The 18,608-nt window shown below is 40.6% G+C and overlaps 1 protein-coding gene across 2 annotated transcripts in view; it reads left to right on the top strand.

Moving 5' to 3' along the window:
- The first annotated feature begins 48 nt into the window (after window positions 1-48).
- LOC311033282 (zinc finger protein 385B-like) overlaps window positions 49-18,608 on the top strand; it is a 52,545-nt gene continuing 33,985 nt past the window's right edge. For both annotated transcript variants that reach the window (XM_084040592.1, XM_084040591.1), the window contains exon 1: window positions 49-206. In XM_084040592.1, the coding sequence (XP_083896718.1) occupies window positions 152-206 (55 nt within the window). In that variant the 5' untranslated portion in view covers window positions 49-151. The remainder of the gene's footprint in view (window positions 207-18,608) is intronic.

Genomic DNA, 18,608 nt, shown 5'->3' on the forward strand with positions numbered 1-18,608 from the left:
ACATCCTCGCGCGCGTAACGATTTGGTATCTCAGTCGCGCAGGCGGCACAGCGCGCGCACATTATCCGCGTGGTCCATCCTGCCTGGACTGGCTCGCGGAGCAGAAACGCCTGCCACCGAGCTCGCGCTGCTAATCTGTTTGCGACTGGAAATGGACAGCAGCGACGCAGCAGCAGCAGCAGCAGCCGTGGGACCGTCTCACACAGGTAGGACAGCGGCTTCATTTCGGACATTTCGAGGCGGTTTCTCGCGCACACGTAGACGGCTCTTTGGACTAAACGTTTTGACATTGCGCCTCTTTGTCATGAGGTGAAAAAATGCTTTTATGTTTGGCGTAAACGGGTCACAACTGTGGGCTACAGCTATGTTTGCAGCTACTTAAAGGACACCGATGTGTCTGTTGGTGTCTTGAACCAACTTGTTTGAGGAACCAGGATGCAAACAGCTCTTTTTTAAAGTTTCCAGGCTGTAAAATAGTTTTATTCACTGGGTTAAAGTGATTCAGAGGAACTTGCTGTTGATAAAGATCAAATGTTAAGTTGGATAATGAGTGGTGCAACTATGCAAATCTTGGGCTTTGAGGATGTGTTGGCTCTGCACACAAGTATCAGACATGGTGTGAATGAGATATCTTACATGTAGGCACTAAAACCCTTCACTTAGTCTCCCTGGATTGTCATTTGTCAGTCTTTCCTTCTTTTTCTTGTAAAACAGGGTCATTTTTGATTTGTGGAAAATATCCATAGTCCTTTCTAAAACTTTCTTACAGGACTAGATGTGTCTGCAGCTCAGGTGGTAGAAGTGTTGCTTGTTAATAGTGAGGGTTGGTGGTTTTGCTCCTCTTTGAACGAAATTGCTGCCTGTGTATGTGTGGTGAAATCCAAACAGCTTTGCAGGTATTTGTTATACCCTCCCAAGAAGGAAAATATGGAACTGGGTGATTGGTGGTGATTTTTCTTGGTCTATAATGGCAAAAAAACAAAAGATGCTTACTTTACTGTCATGGATGAGAGGAAATACGTCATTTCAGAGGTGATATCTGGCATTTTCTTCAAAAATATATTGAGTTACTGATCCATTTTCCAATAGACGCATCGATGTATAACCTCGTCTCATTCAATATGTTGAACCGCCTTATGTGTGTGAGCTTTGCTTGTCCTATCTCCTTCCTGTGTGTCTCACACCGTCATTACAGCGAGTGTTGCCATGGCTTACTCAGCTGCTACTCAATTCAAGCAGAGTAGACCCACTTAAACACCCCTGCACCGGCCACATCATCATCTCCAGTCCTCCTTAAATGACCTTGCTCTCTTCCCGTCCCCCCCTCTGAGTCAGCGTCAAACCCAAATGGCTCCAAATGACGCTCCGCCCGCCTGCCGAGCACCGCTGCACCGCCGGAGAGATGTTCTCTCCAACTGCATGCAAGCAGTCATTTTCGCTGTGAACAAAAGGTCCTTGATTCATCGGATCCTGCGCCTCCTACGGCCCACTCTCCAGAGTGATGCTGTAATTTTCACTGGCACTCCTTCCTATGTGAGGCTGCGAGAGTCGTGTTTTTTTTTTTGTCGTACCTTTTGTGATTCTGTTGGGCTTTTAGGTGTGAGCACCTGGGACAGACTCACGCTCTCCAAGCAGCACAAAGGTTCAAATTCTCAAAATGAGCTTCCTAGAGATCGGCATAGCTGACTTTTATATGCATAAGAGAAAGGCACTGTGACTAATGCTAAACACGTTGCATTAAAAATGTTAAGGAAATAGACCTAAAGGCACTAGGTAAATGTTTTTAGGCTGCTTTTTTTGAGAAAGTGAAACGTTTTGGAGTACTGTGGGCACCCATTGCTTTGTGGACAAACACGTATTCTTAAAGGCTGTCATTGGGAGGACTAGAGCTGCAGAGCAAACCTTATCTGTCCCCTGCCCAGAGCACCATAGTCCCTGTGGGGCTCCAGCGGCTCATTGCATGAAAGTGATTTGTGATCATTCTTGTGATTGCATGTGCTCTCATATGTAGAGCAGAAATGATTGGCTAACGAAACAGTAAATTGATAGGCAAATATTTTGATAATCATTGAAATCAAATGTAATTTTTTAAGTAACCATAGAAAACATGTTCTAGCTGCTCATTTGTAAGGATGTGCTTCTTTTTTTGCTTCTAGATGATGTGATGTGATGTGAAATATCTTTGGATTTGGACTGTTGGGCAGACAGAACAAGCTATAAGGCATCACCTTTGGCTTTTTCAGCACAGCATGATTAATGTAATGGCATAATTAATATAATTGTTACTTTTGCAGCCCTACTCCCATGCCGTTTTTGCCTCATTTCTGTGACTTAATGAGCAAAACTGCATTTTGCATGTTGCAAATGAAGGGATACGGCTCCCAGTTGCTCAGCAAATCTTTTCATTTCTGCCCTTTAGCTGCTCTTGAGGTCTGGGTTCAAAGAGACATGATTTGAAGCAAATGTTTATTTTAGTCAGCATTGGTTCTTGCATAAGAATAAGGCTTTCGAAAAATCCTTATTGTCACCACAAGACAAGATTATATATTTGTTAAATAATTCCCTTGACCAGATAGACACTATAGTTTTCACAGAAGTGAATTTAATAAATAATAATAGTTAAAAAAAAAAAAAAAAAAAAAAGAGGGGTTGTGAATTTGTGGCTTTACCGTTTCTACCTGCAGAACCAGCATTTCTGCAGGTAGCCAGGTTTGCTTTACATTCCTCACCAACCTGCATCTGGATCCTTCTATCCCAAATACTGGTGATGAAGCTGAGTGACCAGCCTATCTTTTCTCTGCCTCTCTAACTTACTCTCCCACCTCAGAGCTTTTTCCCTCTCTGTACTTTGGCATTTGGCCGCCGCCGTCTGTCTCAGTAAAAACCATCGGCTGTGAAATTGAGAATAATCATGTGGAACAAGATTGGGACGGGAGCAGCTTGAGCTCCAGCCCTTCGCTGTCAATGGACTCATGGCTCCTGCTGATAATGTCCACCGGGGATTGAACAATCACCCGCAAAACATTTCTGTTGACGTGTGAGGAATATCATTCCCCCCCCTCATCAGCATGAGGTAGCGAAGATTATTCTGAAACATCCGTCCCTCTCAGGCCTTCAGCTAATTACCCAGAGCTGTGTTTTCAGCAGACGTGGAGATACACCGTTAGTACTCCCACTATTTTGTTCCTGTAATTACCTTTTCTTTACATCCTGAATAATGCAGGTCAATTTAATAAAATTACATTTTAAAATAAAATTGTTATATTTACTTTTATTTCCAATCAAATAAGCTTTTTAAATCATATTTGAAATTAAAATAATATTGGACATTTGATTATACCTTTGCCTTTGAACAATAGTGATGCAACTGAGATTGCTTTCATAAATTAATAATCTTTTGAATATTTTCCCAATTATTTGATTAGATCAAGAGCAGTTGGTCTATAAATGTTTAGAGAATTGTGAAAATGACTGCTGCAATTTTCCAGTAGTCAATTTTCTGTAATGATTAGTTGACTAATTGATCAGTTCATCATCAGGAAAATGAATTGCCAACTATCTTGTTAATCAATAAATCATTAAAGTATTTTTTCCATGCAAAAATGAGAGAAAATGCTTTTTTTGGTCCGTTAAAAAATAAAAGGAACATCTAAGGGTTGTAGCCTGACAAAACAGGACATTTAATTACCTCACTAATCGATAAAATCTGCTAAAGTAATCTGCAGATTCATCGATTTTCAATATAAGGTGATATGCAACAGAGAGAACCTGAGAAGCTACATCAATAAAATACCAATACCAATTCTTTCAATCGATAAATGCCTTTTTTATTTGATTGGATGTATAGAAAAGCATACGATCAAGACTGTGAAAGCCAGAGTCCTGTGGTCTCACATTCACCAGAGTGCACCATCAGCCATATTCTGCCCAGGACTTTGTTGTTGCACCCCCTGCCTTTGTTGTCAACACACATTTCCTCTGCAGATGTCCAATAGTAACACAGAAAAGTGACAATTAATAAAGCGAATGTTAAAACAAAACACTTCTGTGTGACTAAAATTCTCCATCTAGTATCACTAATAATTGAAAATGGATCGTCTAACCCTCAGAGGAAGCTTCCACTGGTAAATGTGTCACCTTATCACAGCAGGTTGCTCCTCCCTGCCTCACCTCAGACACACTCAAATAGATTTCTGCTTTCCTTCTGCCGTCAAAGCTGTAATGGCTCTGGGGTTTGTGGCATTGCGAGTCAGATGACGGCCTCCTTCACGCGGTGGCAGCTTAAACCTGCCTCCGAACTGATAACTGTGATCTTTCTTTTGGCTGCTCAGAAGTGACGACGGAGGTGAAGGCGCATCCCCCGGACTCTCTGCTGACACACGACCACCGAGCAAATGTCAGCTGGAGCCAAGGGTGGGAACGCAGTCCTTCGAGGTGCTGCACATCTGTCCGAGTGCCCAGCAAAGGATCAATAGAAGACATGTAATGACCGACACAAGCGGGTCAATACTGGGCTGCAATAAACTGGAAACTGTAGAGAGACATGCTCTATACGATTAAGTAAAATGTTTGGTTACAGCTGATGTAAGTGGTAGATCACTACGTTGACGCCGTGAATCATCTTCCCTGAGGTTGGATCATCAGCTTCCCTGTTTGGAGAAACACAAAAGTGTTTTGTAGGCTGCTGGACTGTTGATCCTTACAAAGCACGGACAACATACTGACACTAAGCTATTGTGTCATGTATCAGCACACAAGGTGCAGTGCACTAGTGGATACACAGCACACAAACTCCCTTGATTTCTCTGCTACCTTTTTGAGTAATTTGTTAGGTTGGCAACACATTTTACCTGAATTTAATGCATAAATGCTTAAAAAAAAGGAAGGCTTATGCTGGCTTATGTGGGTGCCCACTCTAGCTTCTTGACGTCTGTATGTATGGAGCATAGCAGCCCTGATAGATGGTTGCTCTTTGAGTCCCCATTATATGGATAGAGGGACGTGCAGACACCTCGAAGGCTGTGTGGGAAGTTGAATTTCCGTACGGTCCATTACCTCTCCATTCCCCCACGGCTGCATTGGAGGTACCGATTCAACACAGCTGGTCGCGATGTGAAAATGTCTCTCTTTCTGTGGGTGTGTGTGTTGCTGCTTACACCCACATGTCTTTTTGTTCCCTGCACATACGCTTGCAGTAGTAGAGATGCATGGCTTTGACATGCAAACCCAGGAATGTGTACGTAAATGCCTAACCTTTTGGAAAAGTCACCTAGTTATTTTATTAAATCCAAAATGTGCTCGTTGAAGATGAACTCTGTGCCCTCGAGAGTAATTCCGCCTCTTCTTTTTTTGTTCTGATAACATAAAAAACGATTTTTGGCCCCCTCCTGGAGAGAATTCAGATGGAAGAATGTGGCTCGGTATCTATAACTCCTAATCAGACTGGCTGCTTGAGGTCCTGTGGAAGTACACTGCAAAACCACTTTCACATTTTCTGGAATTGTTCCTCCGTGGCTTCATTTTGGTGTCAACAAACAACAACAGTTTTTTTTCTATTTTAATTTTTAAAAAACATCTAAAATGATCAGAAATGAAGCTCCCGATTCGCAATGCAGTCTCTCTTATTCCACAATTGTTTTGCTCTTTGTTCTCTCTAATGGCCATTACGTCTGAACACAAAAGACCAGTCAAGCAGGCCAAATCAAATGGCAGTTAATTAAAGGGGCCATTATAGCATGTCTCTGCTGCCCGTCTAGTGCCGCCTGTTTATCAGTCATGACTGAATCGCAGGGAGCTGAGGGCGAAGCCTCTGGACTACTATGTCCACTAACGAGTTATGATCATTGTGACATAAATGAGGCTACTTGTTCAGTGTTGTGTTGTACTTGTCTTTCAATTTTTCCAAGACTTGATTTTAATATTTGGTCACACATGAAGAGGAATTTCACTGTCAAAGCCAATTTTTAAGAATTTACGTGATCTGCAGTTCCTCAAATGGCCAGTTGAGGCATGCTCTAAAAGAGAGTAGACCCCCATGTTAAAATGCAACATTACAGCAGAAATAAACAGCTTCATTAAGGCTCTTCTTCATCCATATTTTATACAGTCTATGAGTATTACATAAAGGGCTAGGTGTCAATTCAACATATGATTTTTAAATCTTTCAATGGAATCGTATTTTCATTTTTTTTAATTTGACTTTGAATTTCAAAGTCAGCTACTATTAATCGGATTATTCTGTATTGGTTTGCACACTTGCAAACAGTGTATAGCTGGAAATATGTATTTATTTTTTCCATATAATTTCACTTGTTCATTTTGCCCTAAAGATCTTAATTTAATGAGGAAAATACTGTATTTTGAATACTGCTTGTCAACTGCCTTTTTAATTATCATATGTTAGAGGTTGATAAGAAATTTCATTCAAACTGACTTAACTGGCAGTCGGGCTGGTTTATTTGTTGAAAAAGCTTTCCAGTCCTCCGTCCTTTAAAGAACCAGTGAGACAATTCAGGCAATTAAACCCATTTTACCTTGGGAGTGCACCTAATTAAAAGTCAATCCAATTTAGCCTGTCAGGTTTCCAATATGAGTCAGCACAGATAAGAACGCGTGGATGGATGATTCGCTGAATGTGAGCCAGAAAGAGCAGTGATCTTGTCTGCAGTCATCTGTCAATGCCGGGATGATTTTCTCCAGAAATGAAACGACATTGAATTTCTTCACCGTGTCATTAGCTAACTCACTAATTTAATCTAAAGTTTGGCTAAATAATTAATTACTAAGGCAGGTTGCCAAGAATCACCATGGACATGTAGATTAAAGTATGACGTATCTTAAACATTGTAAGTGGCGTTACGACTGATATCTGCTGCCGTAGGGTTTGATTGACGGTGGAACTCTTCATGTTTTAAGTTCTGTTTTTTGATTTATTGAAACTGCCCATAAAGTTGGAATATTTTGTTTTCAGACACAATCCTCTGTTTATTCATATCTATATTTATGTATACGCACACACACACACACACACACCAATGGAGCAAAAAATGAATTTGGCACCTCCTGTGAATGACTTACAGAGCCAGCAGTTACACAGGGGTAACTCCACACAATGTATATTTAACTGATAAAGCCAGACATCGGCGAGACAACTGACATGGAAAACTACCCTCAACCCGTCTCTTAGTCATCCTCATTAGTCATCCCTGCCTCTGTGCTTCCCTCCTCCCACCGCCTGCTATCACGCCGCATGGAAAAAGCATACGTCTCCGCGCCAAATGGACAGATTTTCTCCTTGGCATGCCATCAGACTGCATAAACATATTTAGCATTTCTGCTGAAGTGCTAGAAAACACTGAGAAACTAAGTTGGAGCCAAAGCTGGGAAATGCACTTAAAGAGGGTTAACGGAGAGGGACAGACTGAGATATGGTGCATGTCTCCGTGATTGAGATGTCACAAGCCACTGCCTCAGTCTGTGTTATCAGTGTCATGCAGTGACTGATCTGAGAGCTGTCAGGAGCACGAAAGCCCAAAGGGAAAACGGGCAGGATGTGGCTTAACCCTGCTCTGCCCCCGGGGTCCTCGCCAAATGTAAACACGTGTTCACACCCGTATGTCGGTGGCGGGGGAACTGAAGGGTCCTCGGCTCCTCAAATTCCTCGAATGGCTACCAGGGTCGCTTCCATCGCCGAGGTTATAATCCCAGTCAGGATTTGAACTATTGGGTGTAATAAGGGAGTGGACCACACTACCCCGCTACCTTGACAGTTAAAAATAGACATTTGGCAAGTTAAAAGGTGGAACATCTATTTATATACTTGTAAAGACAACTGTTGGCCAGTAACTGAATCTTTTGACTAATGACTTTTTCTCTGTAAATGGCACTTGACCCTCTTTTGAAAGTCATTGAGAAGTAGAGCGCCGTGAAAGCACAGGTGACGGAAAGGAATGTTAACAGTGTGCACATTCAATTGTGAGTACAGGTGTATGACAAAGAAAGGACAAAAAAACACACAATCTATAAGGTTTGTAATACACAGTGGTTACAGAATGTATATTGAAATGTGTGTGTATATGTATATATATATATATATATATATATATATATATATATATATATATATATAGATGCAGCCTGCTTTTATCTCACTGAATGTTGGCCTTGAAGGTTAAAATGTTCCGACTAAATGTTGGGAAGCTTGCCATGTTCAGTGTGTGCTACCTCTCTTTCTTCTGTACACAAACCCTTCCCCACATAATTTGCATCTGACTTCAATGTTTCACCAGACACACGTGCAGAGGACACACCACAGTGATTTAAGACTTCAAAAACCTTCTTTGCTGAAGTATAACAAAAATTATAATAAAAGCCTTTTCCTGATTTTTTTAGAGAAAATTAAAGTAGGGCCTTAATTGGGCACTGAAGTAATTAAATAATGATTTAAATGACCAAAAATTTACCAGAAAAAAGGCACCAAAGGTAGCTTCCCATTGGGTTCTCCAATACTTGGGATCTGAAACAAAAAGGTGCATATACTGTATAGTGATATAACATTTAATTAAATTTATTAGAAAAACATCAGAACATGTAGCACAGGAAACATAGATTTTACCATTTCACACATTTTTTGGCACCAGTAAGTCACGGTAATTCTTGCAATAAACCCCTTTTGTTAAATGTATCTAAAACTATTAAAGAGAATTTAGGCCAAGTCTTATTTTGGGTGAGGAATGGAGGAAGGGGAGCCAACAACTCAAAAGCAGAACAGCACAGTTGTCTCACCTAATCCGTCTCATTATAATCAGCACTCCCTCGACACGCTTTTATGTCCCTCCTGCCTGGAAGATCTTCAAACTAGCCATATTTACTCAATTTAAAGCATATACTTGTGTTCTGAATTATTTTTTTTAATCACGTCATCCTTGTTGAGAGGTCAGTCTTATGGTAGCTTATTTGTTGGATGTTTAGATCCACAAATTTCCAATTTTGATATATTATTGTGTACAAATTGCAGTAAAATAGACTACAGTGGCTATTGAAACATTTGAAATATTTTAATATTAAATGGAAAGTCTTCCGTTGAATGCTTTGCATTTTTGCATCATTTAACTTTTAGATTATTAGCAAATGCTTATTTTGACCACAAGACACGTTCCTGTTTTGCATCAGTGTTTCAGTACACTGCTGACATTCATGCACAGGTCACATTTGCTTTTAGTCCCCACTGAAGCCTTAAGGCTCTCCCAGATGGCCGATGACAGATGCCCACAATTGCTGTTGCCCTTGGTTGGAGTGCAGTTCTTCCCTCCAGATAAAAAGAAGGGGGGAAAAAAAAACTGTCCTGGGTAAGTTCCCCCCTAAAGTCCCAGTTCTCCCATTCGTCCTAGCGTGATTTATTTTCCATCATGTCCTGCTTCTCTTGTGTTTTCTGCTTGTACGTCCGCTGACTTTACTTTGCTTACATATTGAAATAGCTCAGTTAGTTTTATCCTCTCCCCTTTTTGCTGCACCCTTCTTCGTCCTTGGCTTGATTATGTCCTCTGCTCCTTTTTTATCACGGAGCTGGATGCTTACCAAGGGTTTTAGTCACACCGGGGTGTCCATTCTTATATCCTTAATGTCACCGGGCAAAACTACTGCAGGGACTCGTATCTCATTATGTATCTCAACTGTAGCTTTGACAAAAACAAAAGTACTCCAGCAACTTTCCAGACTCTGCAAGTTGATTTTCAGATAATAAAGAAATGATTGGAAAACATCAACATCAACGATTCGGTTCGCTTGTGACGATTGATATGCAATTAACAGAGTATGTAATGTTTTCAAATAAATGGCACCATAGTGAAAAATAATAGCTTTCTGGTAAAACAAACAAAAAAATAGTTTCCGTGCAAATTCTGCTCTGCGTGGGTTTATTTTATTTCCGTCTCCATGTGTCATTCGGTCTAGCTGGCCACATGCTCGAAGACGCTGCAGCTTAAGAGACTCCACCTGGGAGAAGGAGATTACATTTAGTCGGTCCTGACTGTGGCCTACCTCAGTGGTGTTTACGCGGAGCACAAAAGTCGCTTTTTAAATGAATGTGTCGAGGTTTGTGCTCAAAGCAGATTAAGTGCAAGGATGGGGATTTATTCTAAATATTCATGGCCACGGGGTTCCTCCAGTTATGACAGTTTGTGCCAAAACGTGGCCTATATTTATATTGCCGTGGCGCTGTTTGGGGGGAAAACAGATGTCATTTTGTAATGTATTGTGTTGTAATAATTCGGAATATTGTATGGAAAATGATGATTATTGTTTATATGTTTCTTCCAGATATCATTTTTATGGTGGTCAGAAAAAGCCAATAAAGTGATTATTTCTTCATATTCAGTTGGTTTTCACAAACAAATTCTTGAATACATTTTCCATACATTTTCATATAAAATACTAAATTGCAACTTTACACTACAAAGCACACAACAGCCATGAAGCCGATCACCTTCTGGCCATTTTACCATTTGTAGGTGAGGCGTTATTGCGCGGATGCTGCCCTAAAGTCAAGGTCAAATGTCAACAATTTTGACATACACTTTGTGCGTGATCACCGCTTACAGAAAGGCTTGATATAATCCCGCACATAAACACGGCGGCAGCTGCCAGCATCTCGTCGGTGTCAAGCATAATATTCGGCAGCCTTTCGGGATCAAACGGATCAGCGTTAAATTCGCCCAGACTGCCGGTGCATGATGGTATGTGCAGGTACAGTAGGTGTGTGTGTCTCGAGGTGATGACGCTTATGTTTACATTGGCGTTCTGATGTTTGAGTGGCGCTGTGGATTTTATATATATATGCAGCCTCGACACATTCTCACACCAGTGTGTTAAATACTGCAGCTTGCTCGGTGCTTCTAAGCCTCAGACTATGGCGCTCTACATAACCTCTCTGGCGATAGATCATGCTTGTTAACTCATGAGTCACATGACTTCACCAACTTTAGCTTTGCATCTGGACAGGAAGTGCCGTCTCCTAGATGAAAGTCCTGTGTTTGTTTGACCCATCCACCACCCGTTCCAGAGGGTGTGTTAACGGAATATTTTCCAACATTGACCAAATAGTTTTAAAAAGACGGGAAAAGTCTCAAGGTCGTCTGTCATTTTGACGGACTGGAGACCTTTTGAGTGACCATGACCTCTGTGACCTCTGTGAACCCACGGCGGCGCATCTGTGCAGGTACAGAAGGAACGATTTCCACCTGGCGAAGAAAGTGCTTGCAGGACCACATTTGGAGAGTCTGGTATGTCCAGTCTCGAAGTAGTTTTGTTGCATCTTTGTTTTGTTTCAATATATAACGTTAACCACATCAAACTATTAAGGTAATCTGGGAAAAAATGTGTTTCCTTCAAAATGTAATTCAGAATGCAGTTTAGTTAAATAACATACTTAGAATACAGAACGTGTAGTAGGTGTGAATGTGGGTTTCACAGTTTCTGTAAATTACAGAAGTGGGACACAGCCTTCCCTCATCCAATGAAAGATGTGCAGGGAGGGGCTTTCTGAAGCTATTCAACCATTCAACAAGCACTTTGGTTTTGTTTTAGTTCACTGTGCACAAATGGTTTGAAAGCCCACAATCTATATGTGAAATCCCCTGAGGATTCCCCACCAATGACATCAGGATTCATGTGCAGCATACCTCGAAAAAAAGTAGATTTTTGAATGTATTTGAAAGAAAAATGCTATAGAACTCAGATTATTAATGCTCAGTGATGATCTAATAGATTTTTATGTAAATATTCAGTAAGCCAGTTGGATTGGTACCGGCCTGTACTGGCAAACGCTGAACAATGCGTCGCCAAAGAGGTGGCATGCAGGGCCATCAGGAGCTTACTAACACATCGGAGAAGGTGACAGATGATTGGCTGCTTTATCTCCTATCAGGCTGTTGTCTTACAGTGACAAACAGACAGACAGGTTTATGAGTGTGTGTGTGTGTGTGTGTGTTTGTGCATGAGCGCATGTGATTGAAATGAGCATTGTTTTTTTAATGCTTATTGTTCTTGAGGCTGGTTCTGCAACTGTGTGTGTGTGTGTGTGTGTGTGTGTGTGTGTGTGTCTCTCTCTCTGTGTGTGTTATGTGTGTGTGTGTGTGTCCGTCCTTAGATACCAGTGGTCTAATTAAAGAGCTGGCTTGTCAGAAACATGCTCCCTCTTTGTTTAACATTGGACCTAATCTCTTGCTCCAGAGAGGTGTGTGTTATCTGGTGTCTGCTGTGAGGTGTCTACAAGATGGATGCCAAACCAGTACAGGCATTTGTTGGGAACCCAGCCAGGCAACCTCAGAGGGGTGTGTGTGTGTGTGTGTGTGTGTGTGTGTGTGGTTGTGGATTTTCAAATGAATTAGCTGTGATCTGGGGCTCCAAAGCATCTTGTGTCGCCATTATTTCCATAGATGAGTATGTGCTTTGCTAACTAATCTGGCTTTGAGTCGGCATCACATGTGGTTATTATACCTTGAATTCAACACTGATATCACAACCATAGTTTTTTTTCCCGATACGTGTGTGTATGAAAACCTCATAGCTAAATTTGTCGTCCAATTATGTTTCTAGAAATAACTGCAGCGTATTTCTCGACTATAAATAAAAATACTATAAGAAATGACAGTTCATAATAAAAACAGTCTGTTATGTGAATGATGAGGTGTCATCATCATCATCATCGTCACACAACATCCAAGGAGAAGCTGGAGAAGCTCCACCCCACTCGGTGAAACACGAGCGCGAAGGATATTAATGAAACCATATTGGATCGCACGTTGAATTTCTGATCTCGCCTGCAGGAGAATGAAACTGTTGTTTTTTTCCGCTTCTAAGGCAATGCCGCAATAATTTGCATCATTTTTCTGATACCTAGAGCTCCATGTGGTGCACTAAAACATGTTCACATTTACATTTACATTAGAAAACATTGCTGATGGGTTTTCTTTGTCACAGTAATATAATCACAAATACATTTTTTTAATTGTTGCCATGTTTATTATTCTGATATCATGCTTTTTCAAAAAACTGGGTTGTACTTGAAATATCCTGAAGCTGCATCCTTTCTCAATCACTCATCTTTTCCTAATCCTGCAGACAGAGAAATTAATTTCTTTGTACTGAAAGGAGCATTTAGAAGCAAACATATGTTTGTTTACTGAATTTTAAAGAATTTATTTATAAGTGTTCCGCTTTCATTATTTTACGGCTCATTAAAACTTACAGAAAAGCCCACAAGGACTATTAAAGGTGAGCCTCAGAGCGCCATCTAGTGGACCACAGAGGTAAATCCTGTGTTTTTTTAAATTTAGTAAGGTAGAAAAAAAAAATGTATGTGGGTCTTAAGTTACAAAAGGTTGAGAGCCCTTGTATTAAAGGGCATGTCACTGGCTTAATGTTATGTACAACCTTCCGCACCTACACGGCATTGTCGTCCCATGTTCCCAGTAGCAATCCAGTTCAAGGGAAAGGGAGACTAAAAATATGCACCCTCTTAACAGCTCCCACTCACTTATCTAACCGAGTGAATCACTGCATTATGAGTGGAACATTTGCAAATGATCTTGTCATAGAGATCTGACACACGAAATACCTCTCATGCTATGGGATTATGGATGCCAACAACACGGTAGTGTCTATACGCTATATACAGTGTGTGTGTGTGTGTGTGTGTGTTCCTCTGAGGGTCACTTTTTGAATATTAATGGATGGAGTGCACCTGTGGTTTCAAATTTGTTCATTGAGCCCTTAAGATGAGTCATGCGTCTCCTTTCGTTTTAAAGAGCTCTTTGTCCAGATGCACAACCGAGAGAAACCGCTTCACACAACTAAGAAAATGGTTTCTTTAAGGGGTTTATAAGTTGTTTACTGAATTAATTTATTGACCACCAAACAACACAGTTCCCCCCTCTCCCCCCTTTTCTACCAGTGATTTCAAAACCCAAGATTTTATGTTCAGTGTCGCACAAGAAAAAGAAAAGCAGCAACCAGAGCATGTTTTAGCATTCTTGTCTTGCAAAATGCCCGAAACAATTCATTATTAAGTTAATTGCATATTGATTTTCCGTCAATTAATCCATTTATAATCACTTCAGCTCCCTGGCTGGACAATAGTCCTGTGCCAGGTCGTGTGTTGTGCCACCATATAGGGTTTAGGTGTTGAGTCTTGGTTTTTGAGTCCATATGACACCAGCAGCGGTTGATGCCATGAACCAGTCCCACCAATATGATCACTAGAGCTAGAATCCCTATCGTCCCCAATATCTACATTCTCCATACAGCATGCAGAATTTAACATTGCTGTTATTGTTTTTCTCCTTGGGGCAAAATGGTGAGAATCGTAAAATGCACCACAATTTAAAATATAATATAAAATCTTCATTCATTTTTCCAGTGCGCATCAATACCATCTCCTGTCATCAGAAGTGAAATCTTCCCGAGTTCATCCACCTCCAGCTCTGCAGACCGCCCTCATTTCTTCACCCACCAAATGTGGCTCTTTTCTGTCCATTTTCTTTGCCTTGTCTGCACAGATTACAGCATAATTGAGCTGCAATTTGTGTGGTAAAAGGTTCCAATTCAGGTTTTTTTTTCCGCCGAATGTGCGGGGGTTGCCTAGCAACACAACTGTAATTGTAGTCCACCTGTCGATCAGTTGTTCAGTATTCCCTTTGAATGTCAAGACTGAAACGACATGTCGGTTTTTTTGGGGGTGTTTGTGTCTTTTCTTTGTAGATAAGCGTCTGCATTTCTCGCTCTCGGACACACTGACTCATCACTATGTAAATAGACCGTATGGTGAATGTTAGATAGATGTAAATATTTATATATATATATATCATATATCAAATATATTACTCATATTCCTTTACCGTCCAGTTTTTTTTCCATTTCTGCCGAGCACTTTATCTGCCGCCGTCTGCGTAATGGAACTGTGATGACAGGTGTAACGAGGGGACTCGTCTTGGCCCAAGTGTCTGGAACAACGCCATTTTTAAAAGAGCATGCTTATGCCGTCACATCCCATTTACAGCTGCCTTGCATGTATTTCCTGAAGGTTAACACATCTGGATCAGACCTGTTTGTCCAAGTTTCCTGGGTCGCAGACCACAAAGGGTAAAATGTTCATGTTCAGGTAGATTAATAGCCTGATTATTATGGCTCTAACAGGCTTTGACTGATTAGAGAGAAACAGGTGTAAAGTTAAGGAGCCACAAAGTCTTTATAGTGTAATAGATATACAGTCTGATCAAGTCGCTATACATAGAGAAGAACTTTCTTTTTTTCTTTTTATGACACTATCTCAGATATTCTAAACCAGCATAGAGGCCGCAAGCTTTGACTACAATATGATTTCCTATAGAAAATGTCAGGCTGTACATCAGCACAGCGCCACTTTGAGCTAAAGGCTAATGTCAGCGTGCTCACAATGACGGATGTTTGACGGGGTGTCATTTTTACCATCCTCTCCATACCACTAAGCTTTTTAGCATGGCTAAAAAAAATATTAAAGGCCATATTTTGAATAATTAGATCTTCTCAGGAGTGTGTGACCTCAACCCTTCTTTTTTAGATTTTTTTAGCGCCCCCGCTCCGATTCCCTCTCAGCTAAACGCTGTTGGTGCTCAGGCCCGATGTTAACGTAATCGCTGCTCCGGTTTTTATTCCGTTTCCTGGGCAGCAGCTGAATTTTCACCGATGTGGAAGAAACGTAAATGAAGTTATTGACAGAACATTTAGCAGGTCAGTTGAAATGCGGCTCGTACTCATTTATGTAAGTACCCATGTGGTGACCATTATGCTGTAACCACAATGGAGTCCCTTGATAGAGTAGTTCATGGAGTTGACAGGTCATTTCCATGCAGCTGTCTCAGTCGATAAAGCCAAGATGTGAAGCATGCAGTTGACAGGGTTTGTTACACAGAGAGTTGAGACCATGCAGGTGAACTTTATTGCGTCCGCTTGTTCAGCTTGTGACACAAGTCATTCATTGAGTCATGAGAATATCACTAAATAAGAAATATACAAGTGATACTCAGATGTAATGGTTTTTATTATATCATCAAACATCGACGTCTAAAGCATTTCTGTTTTGACACAGTTCGGTTTCGGTTCGTAAAATCGTGGATGGGATTTATTTTAACAGTACTCGTTAAGTTAGCAGGAAATGGCTCAGATTTTTAACACATATCTATGAAAAAGAAGCTGTCTCACGTTTGTTGTATCTTGTCAAACACACACACTTACTGTAGTACTATGTCAGTTTCTGCTTTACAAGGGTCATCAGAGTACATAAAGAGCTTTTATGACCTTTGCTTTATATTCTTGGGCTTGACGTAGTCTTTCCTCCTGGTGGACTGACAGCCAGACAGCCTGATGAGTGCTGGTATTTAAAGAGCTGTTGAGGCCAGAAAGCTTCACTGCTAAGTGGACAGCTCGACAGATACTGTGTTTACAGGTTAAGGTTTTTTTTTTTTTTTTTAAAGAAAGTAGTTCCATAAAACATGGAGATCCTACGACCAGCTCGCTGGGATTTATCTCCAACACTGATTCACATTTGATATTCCTATCGGTCCTATTTTCTGTAATTGCTCCTCTTTCATGCATTTAGTTGTTGTCTTTTCACTCAATCAGTCTTTATAAATGTTTTATCTACTTGATGCGGTCCAGTTGTGCTCTTGAATTCTTAATTTCTTTTTCTTTTAGTCTTTAAAATGTCTCACATTTTTGACGTGAAAATAAACATGACTTAAGATTGAATGCCCAACATTGGTGTATGACCAATAAAGACAGATTAATGGTGCCTGTTTCACACTGTTTTAGATGGTCATTAAGTCAATTTTCTGACAGAAGTGAACAATTTAAAGCTCCCTCCTGTCCCCTACTACTGTTACCTCCTCTGTAAAAATACTATGTGACACGTCAAATGAATTGATGTAGGACCCAGAGGAACAGCTGTAGCACAGCATCTTCATCATAGAAGAGCTGGAATCCAGCCTGCAGTTTTATACAAATGCCGTTGTCTAATCTGATTAGTAATAGTGGGGAATTAAACATAAAATATACCCTTTAACCTATTCAAATGAAGTGTTATGGGACGTGATGTGATGCACTATTCACTGTGTTAAATGTATTTTCATAGAAGAGAGACATAACCGTGGGTAACATTCATCTTCCTATGTTGAAGATCAACCTTAAAGGCAAACATCACCCACAAAATCACCATTTGTTTACCAATTACTCACTGTGTGTCGCCTTAAAATCTTAAATAAAACGTTGTTTTGCCTCCATGTTGGACTGAGAATCTGAGAAAATTGGCCTAAACATCCTTGATGGAGTTCAGGTTATAATCCAGGTATTTATCCTGTTGTATGCTCACTACTTATGAAAGTCATGCGTTTTTTTGCCCAAATCGTACTATTTAAAACACCCGTCTCGCAGATGGGGGCGCTTGTGGAAGCATGAGGCGGTAGTTCGGTCCGTAGCCGAGGACTGAGCTGTTCCCAGCTGTCCACGCAGGTGCCAGACAGGCAGAGGAAGCTCGGCTGCGACTGCCAACGGGAACCAGCAGCTGCCGGCGAGCCGACCGGCCGACAAACTGTTAAAAGTTGTTGTTTTTTTTGTTTATTTAAAGGACTTGCCAGGTGCTAACTCTTCAACTGTAGCTGACTGATGTGATGGAGGGTTTTACAGAAAACATAAAGTAATTATTTGAATAAGTAACATACATGAATTAAGTTTTACAAATCATGGTAACAAGGTCGATTAAAACAACTATTTACAGGCCTGGAGTGGTTAATATCTGAGTTCATCCACCACTGGAGTGGAGGTTTGATGGAGTCCACTCCATCACAACTAAACAAACTATTCACTATACACTATGTGATATGATTGAAAAAGCCGCTTAAGTAATTTTCTTATTTAAAAAAACAACAACTTTTATTCTCACTTTTATTCTAAAATCTTGCCAGTCTAGAAAATATAAGACATGTTTTTTATTTATAGGGGATAGTGCATAATAAGCAACATTGATATCTTAAGAACATTATTTATTACTGATATGTAGGGGTTACTTCAACAGCTAATTTGCAAAAGCCCCAATCTAAAAGGAGACGGACAAAATCATTTGTGTCACAAGAATTTCCGGTAGTTTGACCATCCACTTCATCCCTAAACAGAGAGTCCATGTAGATGTAAGTCCAGCAGTTGTCTGACCGAACTGAGACACTTACTCTTAAACCAGACAGCCAGTGAGCAGCAGCACGTTTCTGCCTCGGCCCCGATCTTGTTTGGCGTTGCGATACATTCAAAATTCAACTAATGCATTCATTAGTACGTGATGATGATGATAAATCAAATCAGAAAGCACCGGCCCAGTTAATGTGGTGCTGAAAAGATTAGTCTCTCAATCAATCAATCAATCAACTGAAATTTTAATGAAACGACAAAAGCAATTTCAAGACTTTTTTTCTGTAAAAGTCCAGAACAGCTGCTGATCAACGCTTGCCAAATATGTGACTTGAAAACATAATTGCTGACTGGTAGAACATCATTCAAATGACGGTGATGGGCGGCCGCTTTGAAGT

The sequence above is a fragment of the Eutrigla gurnardus genome (genome assembly GCF_963514095.1).
Source record: "Eutrigla gurnardus genome assembly, chromosome: 22".
Taxonomy (NCBI): domain Eukaryota; kingdom Metazoa; phylum Chordata; class Actinopteri; order Perciformes; family Triglidae; genus Eutrigla; species Eutrigla gurnardus.